The sequence below is a fragment of the Aplidium turbinatum genome, chromosome 2 (assembly GCF_918807975.1).
Source record: "Aplidium turbinatum chromosome 2, kaAplTurb1.1, whole genome shotgun sequence".
NCBI lineage: Eukaryota > Metazoa > Chordata > Ascidiacea > Aplousobranchia > Polyclinidae > Aplidium > Aplidium turbinatum.
The window spans coordinates 42,849,313-42,867,465 of NC_137473.1; the positions used below are offsets into that span (position 1 = coordinate 42,849,313).

Genomic DNA, 18,153 nt, shown 5'->3' on the forward strand with positions numbered 1-18,153 from the left:
TGATCACATGCACCATGGATCTTTACCGTAGGAAACAGTGATAACTGTCACAAATCCAAGCACTAATCACGTGATGACGAATAGCAAGCAATGGAACGTGAGTAGTGGTGCAACGGTGTTCGTACTTATTTTAACAAAGCGAAGCTGGCACGTTGTCTCCGTCACTTCTTCATTGTCCAGAATTTTGCAGGAGAACTGACTTCCATCTTCTTTTGCACTAGCTGCCGCAACAACAAGCAGTCGACGGATATTTCCCGATACCGACGTCTTGTAAAGCCGACCTGGTTTGATTTTCTCTCCATTTCGCATCCATTGGACGCGAGCGCGTTCACGGGATACTTGACACGTCAGAGCAACGTCTTCTCCTTCTTTCACCTCCACACTGCTTTCCAGTGGCTTGGTGAACGTGATTGCTGCAATGCGTGATTATGACGTGATGGATTGTGGGTGTTAGGGATTGTATTGGTAATATCACAACTTGTCATAAAATTCAAAGTCACGCGAAACCTATTAACTGGAAGTTGTGATAACAAAAAGATGACGCAGAAGATACTTTGCGTGGACATAAAAGTGTTTAAATAGAAGCAAACTAATCTTTCCCGTATATTTATAAAGTTGTTTGAGACGAATTAGACGCCAGTTTAGTGGAAATGAGGCAAATTTTGAATGTAACTAAAATTGTTAAATAAATTAATATTAATTCAAACAAAGTTAAGACAAAAACTTGCCACGAAATAAAAATAGGTATTCTTTCAAAAATCTTCAAAAATTTTCAGAGTAGTTTACTTTTATTTTTAGCAGTTGTAAGCCGAAAATCTTTTAACTTTACAAAGGGCATGTATCAAAGCTACCCAGATTTAATTGTAGCCTAATGTGGCTTTGGCATTGGTAGATTCTAGCGCGTTTCTTTTTTGTTTGATGTTGACAATGACAAAAAATAAAATTCTTCTCTCTAAAAGAATAACTCCAAACAAAACATGCCTGTTTCCAAAGTTTCCATATATTGCAGCCTTCAGATTAAATCATAAATTTAACATGTAAGCAAATTTTAAATTCCCATTTTAAATACGAGACTGGAGCGTTGCTGTTTTTTTTTTAGTTAAAATACGAACATCTTTCCTCACGTTACTGCCTTACTTGTATCAACATTGAGAACAGTTGATGTTTGTACTGCTGGTCGTTCTTTGAGAACGCATGAGTACGTCGCTTCATCAAGCTTTATTGGTTCGCAAATAGTCAAAGTATGAAGAGACCCTTTTCGACCCATTTTAAATTTCCCCCCGGGGTATATTCGCTTTCCCTCTTTCATCCAAACGACGTCTTTGAGAGAATCAAGAAGCTCGCACTCCAAAGTTATCGTCTCGCCTTCTTTAATTGACATTTTTTTATTTAAATGTTTATTGAAAGCTACAATTTTAAGGGGATCATTGATCAAAGGTGAAATGATGAATGAAGAATGAAGTTGAATAAATGATGAATAAAGAAAAAATAAAATCAGGTTAGAGATTAAAATGATTATTTCTTGCAAAATTTGGCACTCGTTAACAGTTCTTTTAAAGGAAACAGCATTCTTGAGATAAGCTACGACTGTAATGAAATTAAGCGTTTTCACGTCGTTATATTTAAAGTACATGTTACAGAACATTATGAGACCTTGTCAACATATTTTTGTAATATTCCAAATACTTCCCCAGGCTCATTCATCAGCCAAAATTCATTAACTCAATATTATTGAAGATGACAAAAGCAGCCTATGTCAAGGGACAGTTGTATAAATAGATTAATTCAAGCAGGTTGAAGGCTTGAAATCTCGTCGAAATAGTTTACTTGATTGTCACGCGTCAACAAAACATGTTCTTGTGCTTTAAATTCACCAAAGATAAACATACTCGTGATGCACTTCAGGCATTTACCTTCTGGAGAAAACTCAAGTTCTGCTGAAGTTTCATCTTGTCCACATTCTCTGTGTGTTGCCTTTGCAGTGATGGTCGCCTGATCCTCCGGTCGCATGTCTTTGATAGTGAGCTGATGCTCCTCATTGCCACCTACAGATGGTTGGCTGCTCATCACGTACTTTCTCGACTTTCGAAGCTTGACGTCATTCTTATACCACGTGACAGAAGCGTCTGTTTTGTTGACGACACAATTGAAGCTGACATCCATGCCCTCCTTTGCACGTTGTTTGTCGAGGGTGGTAACAAATTTCACTGAAAAGTTTCATGGCATTTGTTAATATGATCAAGAATTAGCCTTCGTTTAATCATTTGTAGACATAAATGATGATAGTGCGAAGAATGACGGTGATTAATTAATTAAGGTTACACTATTCATGGGTTACTGTAAAAATGGATGATGGGACTGATGATGGTGAGAGAGACCATGATTAACTCACACTTTATTAAGTCCGTCTCAACCCCATCAAGTTCTTTTGAAGGTTTTTCACTTTTAAAACTGGTATCATGTTTGCCAGTCTGCTGAATGCCATCTTCTTTTATTGGAAAGAGTGATTCGGATAAATTTTGAATACTTTTTTCCACTTCTGTGTATTTGGGTTCGTCTATAGAGACTTTCTTGTAAGACTTTGGTTTAAATTTCATTTTTGTTTGAGCAGACTGAACTTCAGATGTATCTGCAACCATTGTTTCAATTGTTATTTGTCTATGTTTGGATTTTTCAACTTCATTCGTTACTGTTGTTTCAGCTGCATTTGTGCTAGATTTGACAGGTTCATCTGTTGGTTTTTCAGTTAATTTGGAAATTTGTGTTTCCTCTATTTTTTGATCTGATTTAATAGAATCTTCTTTTGGCTTTTTAGTCACTTTAGAAACTTTTGTTTTTACTTGTTTTTCAACTGGTTTTAGTGCTTTCAGAGATTTTTCGTCTGATTTTTCAGCCACTTTAGTAGTCACTGGCTTTTTATGTGGTTCTTTTGATTTTTCAAATACTTTTGCAACTTGTGTTTCTACTGATGTTTTATCTGCTTTCAAAAATTCTTCTTTTGGTTTTTCTTCCACATCGGTAATCTTCGTTTCCACTTTGTCCAGTTTTCGAGATGTCACTTCTACATTTTCAAGCACTTTTGTACCCATTGGCCTTTCATCTGATTTCGCAAACTTATCTTTTGGTTTTTCAACCTGCTCTGAAATTTTTACTTCCATTGATATTTTATCTGGTTTCAACGATGCTTTTGTTGATGTTTCATCTGCTTGAGTATTTTTTACATCTACTGACTTTTTATCTAAATTTGCTGACTCTTCTTTTGTTTTTTCAAATACTTTAGCAGCTTTTGTTTCCACTGGCTTTTCATCTAATTTTACAGATTCTTTTTGTTTTTTAATTACTTTAGTAACTTTTGTTTCCATTTGCTTTTTGAGTGATTTCAAAGATTTTTGTTTTGGCTTTTCAACCACTGTAACAACTTCTGTTTTTTTATCTGATTTCACAGATTCGTCCTTTGATTTTTTAATTACTTTAGTAATCATTGCTTTTTCATCGGGTTTTAAAGCTTCTTCCATTGCTATTTCAACCATTTTGGTAACTTTTGATTCCACTTGTTTTCTATTTGGTTTCAATAACTCTTCTTTAGGTTTTTCAACTACTTTTAAATCTTTTGTTTCCACTGGCTTTTTATATGGTTTCAAAGATTCTTCTTTTTGTTTTTCAACCTTCTTCGGAGCTTTTGCTTCCACTGTTCGTTCCAATTTGGCAGTTTCTTCTGTCGATTTTTTATCCTTTATAACACTACTTGGCGCAGTTGTTTGTTCTTTTGCCTTTATTTGTTCAGAAGGAACCTTTTGCATTGTTGAAATAACACCGTGTTCTTTCCCAACGTCTTCCTCAACAAAACTGCTGGTTTCAACTTTCATGGATTCGGCCACTGTTGCAAAAAGAACTTTCTTTTTTGTTTTTGATCGTTTCTCGTTTTTGGACAAACGTGTTGTTGATTTTACACTTTTATCAACAGGAGATTCGCTTTCTTCGGATTTGGATTGTATCGTCGTTGCCGAGCTCTGCTCTATTTTTGGGTCTTTCACAAAACCTTCATTTAGTTTCATTTCTCGTTTTCTTTTGTTTTTGTCAGCTTTGTCATCGGGGATCAGAGTTTCTGCGCAATTTATATTTTAGGTATAAACATTTCAATCAGTAGTTTTCCTAATTTATGCTTATTTTGTATAGTTCAAAAAGACGTAAAATGATTACAAAAAATTAACGTAGCCTATCCAGAGATAGTTTAGGTATCCCTGAGCCTATCTAAAGAATGTTTCATGTTAATGATAGCAAACGTCATCATCCAAGTGATTGCTCAGGAATGAAAACTTTGGATGTTTAATAGGATGACGTACCTTTATATCACTAGTTGCAGCGTTTTACCAAAGAATAAAGACTAAAAGCAAACATATAAATTATTTTTTTGTTTCTTTTATCAATTGTTTTTTTTGAAGTAATAGAACGGTATATATGTTTTTGCTTTTACTTTCCTCCTTATCGGATGAAGATCGCAACTAAGAAAAAATCTATTGTTAGTATCTCTTTATCAGAAAAAGGATCTATCAGTGATGTTGAACCAGTGTTCCGTGGAAGTGTTGAACAAAGAAGGCTTGAGTTTCAAGTGATACTCTGGCGGACCACAGGCAAGTGTTATCGGTCAATAATAATAGTAATAAAATTTACACACAGTTACGGTGCAAACGTTCAGAGTAAAGTGGTTAATTGTGAATTTCTAATTTACGATTTACACTTCACCGCAAAACAGGTCAATTTGTTACACTGCAAAAATAAAAAAATAAATGTGTGAATTTATAGTTTTGGTACAATACCATTTATTTTTTTTCCGTTTGGTTTCGTGTTCCGCAAAAACATTTATTACGTAAGTGTTCCTGGAGCATGAAAAACTTGAAAAACACAAGCAAAGTTGTTTGCTGTGAATCCGCTCGATTTTCATTGATGGAACAAGAAGATGCTTATCTCAAATAGACACAGCGCCTGAGCACTTTTTAAAAAAACAAAACTGATAACTCAGTTAAGAACCTGGTCTTTCGATGACTTTGAGCTGTGCAGATGCGGAGTGAGGTCCTGCCACAAGACGAAATTCTCCTGCATCTTCTTCTGTAACGTTCTTAACAATTAACTCGAACGTTCCCCCATCACTGACTATATCATATTTGCTTCCTTCTACGATTCTCTCATTGCCTTTGTACCTGTGACCAAATAGCAATGTACAATTGAGTGTAGAAGTTCCGGTAGGAAGTTAGGAAATGCCACTCAAGTAATTTCAACTGGTCTTAAACATAATATACAACCACCACACGTGCATTATTATCAACGAATATTACTAAGGATATTGGAAGATTCTAAATAAAATGAAAAAATTGATTGTGAAAAATAATGAACATGTTGGTTAGGGTTAAGACTAGACAGAAACATTCATTTTACTAAATATCTTTCTCTGATTGCAATTTTTGTTTTTAATTTTTTGATATTAGTCTTGATTGAAAATGAAATGCTTTCCTAACCTTGCTAAAGTTGTATTTTAATTTTTAACAATGAAGAAGGAAACAGTATTGTTTTCGAAAGGTTTCTTTTTTCAACCATTTTGCTTTGAAATGTCGAGTAAATGATGGCAAATGAAGTACTGATCGATCTTGTTTGATGAAACAGTTATTGCTAGACTGACCAATTGATTTCGATTCCTGGGACATTAAATTTGAGGCTGGTTGAGAACTTTGCTTCTTCTTCCATTATTGACGTAACATCCTCCAACTTCCTGACGATCTCGACCTGATCATCTACAGACTGACTTCGCTGCATTAGTTGGTACACTTCACCAACTTCTTCAGCAGCTAGTTGAGATCCCTGGAAATGAAAGGACAATTTCATGGTTAGTTTATTACACTTATAGGTCTAGCTGAAGCCCATTGCTTTCATGTATTGACTAATAAAGGATTGAAAGTTTACGTGTTAACGCACAGATAAAGCTGAAAAATCTCAACCCTATATTAAACATTGTAGCAAATCTGCTACAATATTTATCGGTCATTTTGTGTGCTGTATCAGCATTGCTTTTCCCTTATTACTTAATGTAACAAAGATGCCACAAAATGGAATAAGGAGTCAAGTAACCCCCAAAAAATCAACCGGCGGAAATTGCTTATTGCATCTTTTGTAAAAGTTTTCCTAACTTTTTTATCTAGTTATAATTTTGTCTGGTTAATATAGGATTAAACAGATAAATGTTGGATTTATTTTATCAGATCCACCACTGGGGGGATACTTACTTGAGATTCCTGAGCTCGCATTTCTTCACAGCGAGATAAAAGCTGTCGAAAGTCAGTTATGCCATAATGACGAGCGTATTTTTCGTATTCTTTTGGATCAACTTCCTTGAGAAGATCAGCTAGTGTGTCCATATCAGGTTCCTCTCGTTCTTTATGAGGAGCGCTGTTTAAAATGCGGAAGCAAAATGTCAGAAGCTACTGAAGCAGTATGAATATGATTAATATTGTTTTGGCTTTGTGCATGTATTGTATAGGCTTCTGATCTGTACCATGATAACAACGTAAACAGTTGTTCCACGGTGGCTTTGTTTTTTTATGACGTATGAAAATGCAACATGATATCATTGTTTTATGTTTTCGAAAATTGTACGACTAGTTGACTGTGGGCTACTATTTAGAGTTGATCTACTTCTTCATAGAAAGTCGATTTAAAGATTGCTCCTGAAAGAGACTTACCGTTTCAACTCTGCTTTGTCAAGTTTTTCGACCTTGGGTGGTTTGGAGACATTCAGGTCAAACTGAGATGATTCTTCGCCATGTTTATTTTTAGCCACGCACCTACAAATAGAGGCTATTCACTGCAAGCAACAACGCAATTTCTTAAACTGTTCAAGGTGCCATCAAGTTGGTTTCAGCACAACCACTTTTGAAGAATTTTTTTCACAAATGTTTCGTTCTGTCATACAGTTTACGGTTGAAATGCATTAATTATTATGTTGGAGAAAGCTTTCATAAAAATACAAAAGGATTCGATGGAAAGTTGGATTTTGAAACATAACTCAAATCGTTGAAAATTCATAATGCGTGTAGACAAACTAGTCAATATTTTAGCTTATACTGATATATTTGCTTCAACTCAAATCTACTGAAAATATTCAGACATAGGCCTACTGTATCAAACAAAAGTACCCTAGAATTACACCGATAAAGTTACACTAGTCAAAAATGTTATGTTTTATAGAAATGAGTTTACGCTGATATTTTTTAAACCTAGAAGATCGTAAGTAGGCCCTATGTGTTAACAACACAAACAAGGAACTTGTGCCAAACATTAAAGAAATATTGCTTTAATAAGAAATGAAAAATAAGCACCTATAGTTTCCAGTGTCTGGTTTATCTAGGACAGATATTGTGATGGAGTGCACTCCTGAAGTCAAATCGCTCTCAATCTTAAACCTTCCATAACTCTTCAGTTCTCTCCACTTTCCTTTGTACCAACGCACTGTTGGGGATGGTTCTCCTCTGACAAGAGCTGTAAAAGTCACCTGTTGCCCTGCAAAAGTATACAAAAATTAGGTTAGTTTTTTCCGCCTTTAAATGCAACTGCACGTCGGATGCTCAATATTATTATGGAATTTGTTAAGTATTTTTTGGTGGAACATGGTCGCCAGATAAATTAATAAGAATAGTTATCATTGTTTGATTTCATGTCCGATGTGGCAAAATGCGTACCAACGGCTACTTTCAAGCTATTGGTGATATGTATTTATTTATTTTTTAAGTAATTTGAGCTGATTAACGTAGACAGTAGTTTATTGCTATTCTACTTTTGATGAAACAAGCTATGTTTCAGCTACGATACAAGGCACTTGTTCAAGTTCATATAACTTTGGAAAGCACACCCCTTGTTGATGTTGAAAAATAAATCAACCGTATTTATTTTTGTATTTTTGAGGTTGTCACTTCTCAAGGTTGCGTGTTTACAACAAAAGTTGCGATTTGACGCTAGCAAATATACGTCAACGGAATGAATAAAAAACGGCTATCATGGTCTATCATGTTCTGAGCTTTTTAAACTTACTATGACAGCTAAAAGTAATCGACGTTACGTGGCATCACTTCTCCTGACCGATCTATCTTAAGTTGGGCTGTTTTAGATCCAATTATAAGTATACACAAAACACATCTTACCTAAAACAGATTCTGCGCTTGAAGGTTTTTCCACAAAAAGAGGTGCCTTTGTTTCTTTTTTAGAAGACATTTTCTTTTCAGGCTTCTCTGGTTCAATATCTTTTCTTATAGGAGGAGATTCATCTGAAAACCATTACGCGATGGTTGCTTTGCTTTTATTCAAAAGTCCCTTTAGTAAGAGTTGGTAGCCGCACCTCAAAACTTGAAAGTTACGGCAATACAGTAAGCCTACATGTAACCTGGATTACAAACATATCGAAATTAAAATTCGCTTATTGTGATTGTAGTATCAAGAATTTGAAAGTTAATGCAATGAACGGCTTCCATTGAGACAGACGACTTTATCCTAATACAGTAGAACTCGGTTAATCCGGATTCGGTTAATCCGGATCTTCGCCTTATCCGGATGAAACTGGAAGTACAAATGATTTGTAATCTTTTTCTTGAGAAACAGCTTATGGATTATTCGCCTATTCTGGACAAAAGTTGCGCTTTCTCTATCGCTTTATCCGGATTTGCCCGACAGTTTTGCCATTTTATGCAAAAACTAAAACTTTGACCGTGATTTTTTGTAAGGTTTTCATAGAAATTTGTCTTCGGTACCGGTATTTGTTTTCAAAAGTTTTGAGTGACTACAGATTATTCCGACACGCATGTCTAAAGATGTAACTTTTGCCAGTGTGTTCTTGCGTTAGACGCAGAGTCTACAAAAACATTCATTTTACATGCATAGGCTACTGCAGTTCAAATGAACTCTATCACTGGGTCGCTAATGTGGTGATCGCGCGTCTCGGAATTGGCAGATAACCACACTAATGCGCGTTCAATTTCGGTGATTTTTACCGATACCCTTCTATCTAGGTAACGTCAGGCTTGATAGAACCGTCATCGGTTAATCCGGATCTTCGCCTAACCCGGATGGAATCGCCGGTCAAATCGAATCCGGATTAACCGAGTTTTACTGTAGTTGCAAAACTAAAAAAAAAAACGTTTCACTACTCAATTCAAAATTACATGCAGAGGTAAGTCTTGAGTTTTAAACCAAACTTCTTTAACTTTATAAACTAAACGCAACCACAAATTATATATCAAACTCGTGAAAGTTAAACAAACCAACATCTGCATTAATTAACATGTAGGTTATTGAGGGTTGTCTCTCGTTTTAATTCATCAAAACAGGCTCTCGATCGAAGTTAAGCAATGCTGCTCGGAGAAAAAACTTGATAATTAAACTTTTTAATCGAAGTGAGCAATGGTTAAAGATGACTTGTGGTACAATATACTGCGAACACTTGTCTGAAAATATCAAGAGTTGCGAACCTGTCTCTGCAAACCTGAACCAGAACAAAAGTCTTTGTTAAAGATAAGAAAGTTGTTGGTTTGCTAAGATTAAATAATTGTTTTTGGCATTTTTTAAACCACCTGCTGAATTCTCATCTTTGGATTTACCTTTCACCACCAAGTTAACGCTGCATCTTGCCTCTCCCGCTTCGTTGTCAGCTACACACTCGTAGCTTCCCGCAGTAGTTGCCGAACACTGGCTGATGTTCAATGTGTATCTTCCGTCTACTTCACGTTTCAGTGTATAGATGCTGTCTTCCTTAACCTGCTGTTGCTGCAAGTGACAAGGTAAGAAGTTAATCCCAGGGATTTATATGTTAATCTTCTCACCTTTGCAGATGCGTCTGATGTCATCAAAGCGATGACATGATGACAGTCGTATGACGTCACTTTTGATCGTCGAAAGAGATGAGCAACAGCTAATTACAAACACTGTGATTGATTGCTTCATCAGCTTTTCTTAATGTATTTTCCGTCACCTCAGTAGGCTACAATAATATTTTCATTACGCCTTGTAGATTTAAAACTATTCTGGAAACCAAGTTTTTTTTTTAGATTTAGTTTATTTTTAAATGACGACATGCAACAAATATACATTTTCAAACTGGAAATATAGTGGTTGATTTTATGTTTGTCGTTCTTCTACTAATATTTTTTGGTATAGCTGCCGTGTTATTAATTTTTGCATTATCAACATTCTGGAAATAATGTCGATTATGAAAAGTCTAAAACTAAACGAAACTTGAGGCAAGCAAGCGTACCAGTGGGCTGCTTGTGAGAGACTCATCAACGGTGAAATCTAGAGGCAGTGCTAAGTTTATAAAGTCGCAGCAGTTTGCGTGTGTACGCAATCGGTGGTTCTGAATTAAAATACGTAAAAGAGACGGTACTTGCCAACTTTTGTAAAAGTAAGCTTGTGCATTTACATTCGTTTTACTCCTAACGCTTTTGTTTTATTGCCTGAAGTGGATAGTGGAATGAAAAATAAGATAATATCTAACTTAGACTAATGATTAGGTCTATACAACTATTAAAAAGAGTTCAGGCATATTTTAATGCGAGATTCTAAGGTTCTCATTCTAATCCAAAGCTTCATGCACCAGGTACCCCACATGCCTAAATGTGAAAAGAATTGATTAAATTATTTCAAGAATAATTTGTGCAGCCTTTCGGGTTGCCATTTTTGTTTGTCGTATCCAGGCTTACACCCGGTGGTTGAAGATTTAGATTAAGTGGACGGGAAGGCAAGGACGCCAATCTTTGTGTCCACCTTCAGGCATGCCTTTAAGTGTCCTGCCAAAGACACGACCGCATGCTCTTGAGCGGTGTCGAATCGGCGCACTTTCGATTGCCGTTCCAGCGCTCTCACCACTCGGCTATGCAGCCGTGAACCTACTCGGCTATGCTTGCCATGAACCTACCGAACTGATTGTTTACAAAGAAAAAAAATTCAAATAGCCTAACAGGATTAAATTGCCTATTCTACTTCTCACGCTGCAAGCTACTAACGCATCTGCTCCTTTCCTTGCAAACATTGTTACCTCGTGTATCCAATATATATCCGGTTCGGGTGTTCCCTTGATGACTGCCGTGAGCGCAAATGGTTCACCGACAACGCATCGACCTCCTTGTGGTTTTTCCACAAACACCGGTGCCACACCTGGCCACAAAGACAGAAGAAAAATTGCAAACGAAAAGAAAACAATAAAAAGAAAGGTAAGTAGAAAAGTAATTCATCCTAGTTCAGCTTTACATCAAACCTAGTAACGAAGTTAATCTTTCAAATAGGCATTTTCTTGTCATCCGATACAGCAAGATAAAAGCTAATTTCAGTCAATATTCCTCCTCTCTCTGAGATGTTTGAAACAAATTATTTGTAAACTAGCCAAAATTCTTTCTTAATACGTTAAATTTGAAACAAAAGCAAAGTATTTTGTGTCGAAACGAAATAATTTCACATCTGAGTTTTTCAGATAGCCATATTTCCACTACAGTTTTTGCATAAAAATGGAAGATCAACTGATGTTGGTTCAACACAGTATAGCCTACTAAAATTGCAATGGATTTGGCACTGCTCTTGTATTACTGATAGGTTTGGTAGAGGAAACAGCTAGACTACTGAGCAGTGCTTAATCCATCAGACAAAACATTAAACTGCCAGTTTTGTTGCCAAGATCTGTGGTCGTATTTCAGGGCTTTTACAAATATGCAAATCTGTTACGATAAAACTTTGTGAAAAGCTTTCTGCGCCAGTTGGTCTTTCTTCCATTCAATGCGCCAAACCGATTTCACTGCAACGAGCAGACTTGCGGTGTTACCCATAAAAACAGGGAGAAATTTCAAAGTTGGTTAAGAGCATACGACAAGATCACAAATTCATCCAGAACACACGGACCAAAAAAACCAAAACACTTCTACGTCGTGATTTTTCTGTATATTTGTCATGCAATCGACATGTAGGCTATAACAATTCACATGCAAATAACAAAAATAGACTATGAGAAATAAGTGTATAGTTACTGTAGCATGCAAAAATACATAAACTCAAGTCAAATGGTACCAATATCAAGAGGAAATTCGAGAGTTGATGGACTTTGGTGTAGTCACAATGATTTAATGCTTCCGCAAATATTCATCATAAAAGTGTACACATTAAAAAAATACAACGGTAATGAAGACCTCGCCAAACTGGGAGGACATCCTAAAAATCACTTGCTGTGCGACGAAAAATTTTGTGTATTTTTGCGACTTTTGTGTATTGAAAAATTTAAATCGCCCTTGTTGCACTTCAAAAAAAAGTTTTCTACTTTCTCTTTCTTTTCTAGGGTTGGTGGCTGTGCATTTTTAAGATAGTCTTTTGCAAACGCTGTTTTATCGAAGCATAATTTAAACCTTTTGGTTTTATCATCTTTTTCTTTTGTTGGTGCCAAATTTGTGTGTTTACTTTATCGCTTTCTACATGTTCCCGTCAGCAATGAAAAAAAAAATTGCTTGATTTCTACACCAACCATACGAGGTATTACTTTTTATGCATTGCAAGCAAGCAACAAACAATTCAAAACAATAGAACATTAACCACCCTATCACACCTTTTAATATACATCCCGTATATTTGCATGGCTCACCAGCACAAACTGTCTGTATTGCGCAGAAATCTTTAACCTTTTTACTGGACAGCAATAAAAGTCAGACAGGCCTATACGAATCTTTCTTTTCTTCTTCATATTGATGCTCTATTTTTAAAACTTTCCGAATCTGTTGATATACCCTCTAAAAACATTGTTTACCAACCAAGCATATACTTCAGCTGTACTATTTCCTCGTGCATTGTTACCTAAAAAATGAACTGACAATTTGGGGGTCGTCAATCGTCATACAAAACACATCTTAGAAAGCTTGGTGTTTTGCAAAATAAGGCAGTTAATGCTGTTGCGAAAGGCAAATGAGCTGACCATGTCACATCCTTTTATAAATAACTTGATATTCTAAAGTTAAAAGATCTGTATGTTTTTAAAATTGCTACGTTTATGTAGGCTACCAGTTTAGCTTTAATTTATTACCCGGAACTTTCCAGAACTACTTTAAAAAATGCAACGAAATTCATAACCTGACTACACGAAACTCGACCAATCTAAATTACTACTACTGTCGATACAGAACCACTTATCTGCAATGCTCTATAAAATACTCTGGCGCAAAAACTTGGAATAATATACCAGTTGAAATTCGCAAATTTTCCTTTACAACGTTTAAAAGAATGTACAAAAAGAAAATTACGGACCCTTATAACTTACAATATAGACTACCTAAGTTTTTAATTGCTTATCATCTTGGGCAGCTTCACTATTATTTACTTATTCGTCTCATATAGCCAATTATAATTATCATTGATGAGTTTGAGGGTGGCTACTTGACGTGAAGACCTTGGATGGTCACTTCCCATCTCCCATTGCTGTAATACTATAATTATTTGCTTTTTATCAGTTGTGATCTTTTTAGCAGTTTTACTGTATATTGTGATTTGATTTATCGTACATTTTTTTGCGGCAACCAATAAATCTCTCTATCCCTATATTCCATTTTCAATTCACCAAAAATCAACTCAGCAGGGCCAAAACAAGCAAATTCAGTCATAAAAAGCAATGTGAGTTTACAAGACATTAGCCGCGAGGAAAGTTAGCATTGAAGTTCGAAAGGTTTGCTTACACTATAAGTCAAAATAATTAAGTCAAATAGTTGAGTCGAATTGCTAAATGAAGTCCATTGCGGTGCTTTGCTTCGCTTTTTGACATAGGCTACATATTGACGTTTAAAGTTAAAAGCAACGTTACATAGAATGTAAATTCAATCTAGCGGGGTAAGGGCACAGAAACAACAACGATCATAAAGCATGATTAAACAAGGAATTTTTTCAAGCTTTAGAAACCTGACTTCAATGAAATAAGTATTCAATGGATTGGCAGCATAGCATTTAGGATAAACGCTTTGATAAACGCGAGATGATCAAGGTACCGCAATTCTCGCATTAAAAAAGCTATCAAAACGTTACTAGAATGTGTAGTTTGTCAAATATGCTTTCAGTAATGACGTTTGAGCACCTGAAATGACAGGAAACGTATTCGCACAATGAAACCACAAACGGAACCAATATTCATGCACTTCCAGCTATCAAAATCCGTCTTCCCAACTCTTATAGACACTGAATCAATGTGAAGATGACGGATTTTGTGAGCTGAGTTTATGGTGGAAAATGTGCGTGACTCAATTTCATCGCTTCTTCGGTGACAATGGTGAAAGAGCATGCAGTGATGTCACACTTTCAGTTGTCATGCTGTGATGCGGCACCGACCTTGAACGAGAACCGACGCTGTGCAGGAAGCGGAACCGACCATGTTTTTCGCAGATACCGTGTAGTTACCAGCGTCACTATGCACAAAAATTGACATTCACAAAATAAGCCTTCAAACTCCATGTTCTAATTTTTTCAGAAAACGTTATTGCGCAAACTGCGCAGCAATATTCAACAATAAAGATATAAAACAGAAGACTTTGAAAACAGGAATGTGTCTTACAAAGGTAGCACATGTTTTACATCCACAGACAAGTCACTTCCTTAAATTATGCTAGAGGATGGAATAGAGTGGTATGCTATTTTCATGACCTGTGTATCGCTGGTTTATGAGAGACAGAAGAGGAATATTCATGAAGATGTTTTCGCATTTAAGCTACTGCTTCGTTGGTACCTGAAGGCCGCTTCTGGTATCTCAACACAAGACGTTGTTCCGGTGTTTATGATTTTTTGACGTGCTCCTTCATCTTTTAGTTCAACTCCATCTCGTTGCCATTGCAGCTCTATCGGGGAGGATCCGGTCAAAGAGCAGAATAAGCGAATCTACAATATCGCATAACAGAAATTAAACGTTACACAAACAAAAATGAATTACTCGAGCAGTAGCCTACAGCTAAAAGAAGAAACAGCACCATATCAGTTGCTATATACGCCTTCGAGTAAGTCTGATACTACTATACTTACCTAATGGATGAAATAATTCCCCGGCAACAACATTTTAACAATCGAAAACTTCACTCTGCCAATCTCGGTAACCGGCTCTGCACCAAAAACCTCTACAAATATGCGAAACTACCAGGAATAACCAATCAAGACTTTGCTAGTCCGAGGATAAAGATTTACAAACCAACCAAACCATCTACCTTATCTCCAGGCTTCACTTTTGTGACAACAAGTTTCTCTACAAATTCTGGAGCTTCAAGTTTCTCTTCTAAAAAATAAGAATATGTCAGTTATTAAACAAGTTGATAAGATTAGTATAAAAACCTTTTTCTTGAATTTCCTGCCACTGCGATACAATATTAAAAATATTATAGGCTAAGATTTCTTCTGTCCATATGTATCCAAGTGGGGCGCTAGTAAGCTAGAGTACTGTTGTCTAGGGTTTAGCATAGTAGATTTGAAACTGCAAAGTTTTTTAGCAACAGTATTTTTTTAAGTTTTCACCATATTTACGAGGTAACCACATGATTCCCTCAATTTATCCCTACCGCTTTGTGCGAACAAGAACACAATTGCAATTTTTTTTAAATTTCTGGTGGAATCCGACCTGAAAAGGTTTGAAGACCACCTGTGGCATAAACCCCAACAACTCCCATACTGAGCTAACATACTCAAGACTAGAGCAACTGGCGAGACAAGCATTCGAGGACCAGAAAATCTTCAGCAGGCAGTAAAACGCTATTTGTTTTACCTGCTACATGCAATAGAATGCAACAGAGGTGCACCAGTGTGCTTACATATCGCGAAGTGATAATAACTAATTGTGGACAAACATTGAAAACGACATTTTCGTAGTTGACTATTCCGCTATATCTTTGTTTAGATATAACAAAATTATACCATGCCACTATGGTTGTTCACCCGCTAGATTATCAGTTTTGTGTTAGTCAAAGCGTGAGGTGTGCAATACAGTAATTTGCAGTAGGACTGGCTATCGCTGTTGGTTTTGGTAACACGAAATCAACTTTATCCCGATAATATCGCGTTTAATTGTATCGCACTTTTGCGTACTTCAAAAACTGTACCTAGCTAATATTAAGTAGTTATCCAGTAAAACGACTTGCATTGTTAGTGTCAACACTACCAGGTGCTATAGAACCAAGCGTGCAAGAGGCGAATGAATAGTGTAATATAGCTTAGTCTGTACATAAGAGACTCAGAGAAATAACTTAAAGCACAAAATTGAACAAACCAACAAAATATTTCTGATAGACTCCCAAGCCAATGAACTGCTCTACGGCATTGGCATTTGGTAAAATAATACTACTTTTTTTTTATAAAATAAAGCTACTTGTTCGTATTCAATAGGCTATAATTAACTAGTGCCCGCAAACCAGTCACACAGCAGTGTTTCATCAAGGTGCATGCGTCTCGCTACGTTATCCGCGTTGCAATAGTGCAGAGTGTTACTGTGTAGAGTGCGTGCGATCTTAGACAAAGGACCAGTGTATGTGTTTCTGAAGTGCTGTTCAAACCTTCACCAGTTTCATTGTCGTCCATCCTGCCGGCGACTTGTTCAACTGTCTTCTCGCTGCGTCGCTTCTTTGAACGCTTCTTTCGCTCGGGAGGAGATGCAAGTGACGTTTCAGGAAGCGAGTTGTCTATTATGACATCAGCCACTGCTTTCATCTTTTCCGCGTTTTCAAGCTGTTTGAATGCATCCGTGATCTTTTTATCTTCATCTTCAATTCTACTTTCGTCAGTTTGAGATTCTCGATCTACAATCTTGGAAATCGGCATTTTATCCGTCTGTGATGTCTTGCTCGTGTTTAATTCAGATTTGTCCTGATCAAGTCCCTTGCTTCCTGCAACCAATAGCTTAGCCGAACACTTAGTGCTTCCCTGTTGGTTGGAAGCAATACAAGTGTACACTCCGCTGTGGCATGCATCCGACTCGCTGATCACTAAACAACCGGCATTGTCGTCAGATATTATACCAATTCTTCCATCTGTTGAAGACGATGAAGTAGAGTCAGAGGCAAGTTTGCTACCATTACGAAGCCATATAATATCGGCAGGAGGAACAGCTGACACAATATAGACGAAATGAGATGTTTCGCCTGCAGTTACATTGCAGTCGTTGATAGGTTGTAAGAAAGTAGGTGCTATCAGGGAAACGAGCGCTGGATCTTCATCTTCCAACTGTTTTATTGCTTTTTGTTTTTCCTCATTAATTTCAATCTCATCACGAATTAATTGACGCACACGTTCCGTCCACTCGGTACTGTAGTCGAAGCCCTTCAATTCAGTCTTCAATTTGTCGTCCCTGATGTGTTTTGGTTTTCCCTTTGATTTGCTTTTTTCGGCAGATTCACTTGACACGTGGAGTTCTTCAGTAGTAGATTGTTCCAGAAAAATGACAGCATCAGTTTCGAAATCTAAACCTTCATCTGGATCTTCGACGATGGTTGGCAAAGTTTCAAGTCCCAATGAATCCCTGTCTTCGCTGTCACATACTTTAAGCTGACTAGTCATCAAGTGGGAAGAATCATTGCCAGGCTGTGCATCCATTCCAGCTGTGCTATCACTGAAAGTCTCCCGCTGCTTTTCGATGCTGTCGAATTCAGTGATATTCGCGATCGATGCATTCTTGATATATGCATCGTCTGGCACTTTAGTTGGTTTTGATGTAACGGTCAAACGCGCTGTGCTTTCTGACCTTCCGGCTATGTTAGTGGCACGACAGCTATAAACGCCCTCATGTTCAGGACGAGTTTTGGGAACAGTCAAGATATGGACATTGCCGTCTTGAATATATCGATAGTCAGTTCTCTGACCAATTACAGCGCTGTTATGAAACCATGTGATCAAAGGAGCTGGCATCCCGGTGACTACAGTTTCCAATACAGCAGTGGCTTCGTTGATAACCCAAAGGTCCCGGAGTGGTGAAATGAAAACGGGTTTGCTTCTTTGTTGCTTTCTGACCTTATTTCGCTTAGAATCTTCGTTGGATTGACCCACCAAAGTTTCTGTAACGTCACAAATCGAATGATGCAGACCATCTTGTAATGATTTGTAACCAAATAACAAAAACACGAATAAATTAAAAACTAG

General features: G+C 36.8%; 1 protein-coding gene across 1 annotated transcript in view; it reads right to left on the reverse strand.

Moving 5' to 3' along the window:
* The window catches only part of LOC145764311 (titin-like), a 208,059-nt gene that overhangs the window by 121,200 nt on the left and 68,706 nt on the right, over positions 1–18,153 (reverse strand). The window contains 16 exon segments of the mRNA XM_082575929.1: positions 126–413; positions 1,138–1,407; positions 1,914–2,207; positions 2,393–4,105; positions 5,029–5,198; positions 5,675–5,853; positions 6,276–6,438; positions 6,732–6,833; positions 7,368–7,548; positions 8,187–8,309; positions 9,636–9,801; positions 11,069–11,187; positions 14,377–14,453; positions 14,771–14,919; positions 15,240–15,307; positions 16,575–18,068. Of these exon segments, the coding sequence (XP_082432055.1) occupies positions 126–413; positions 1,138–1,407; positions 1,914–2,207; positions 2,393–4,105; positions 5,029–5,198; positions 5,675–5,853; positions 6,276–6,438; positions 6,732–6,833; positions 7,368–7,548; positions 8,187–8,309; positions 9,636–9,801; positions 11,069–11,187; positions 14,377–14,453; positions 14,771–14,919; positions 15,240–15,307; positions 16,575–18,068 (5,556 nt within the window).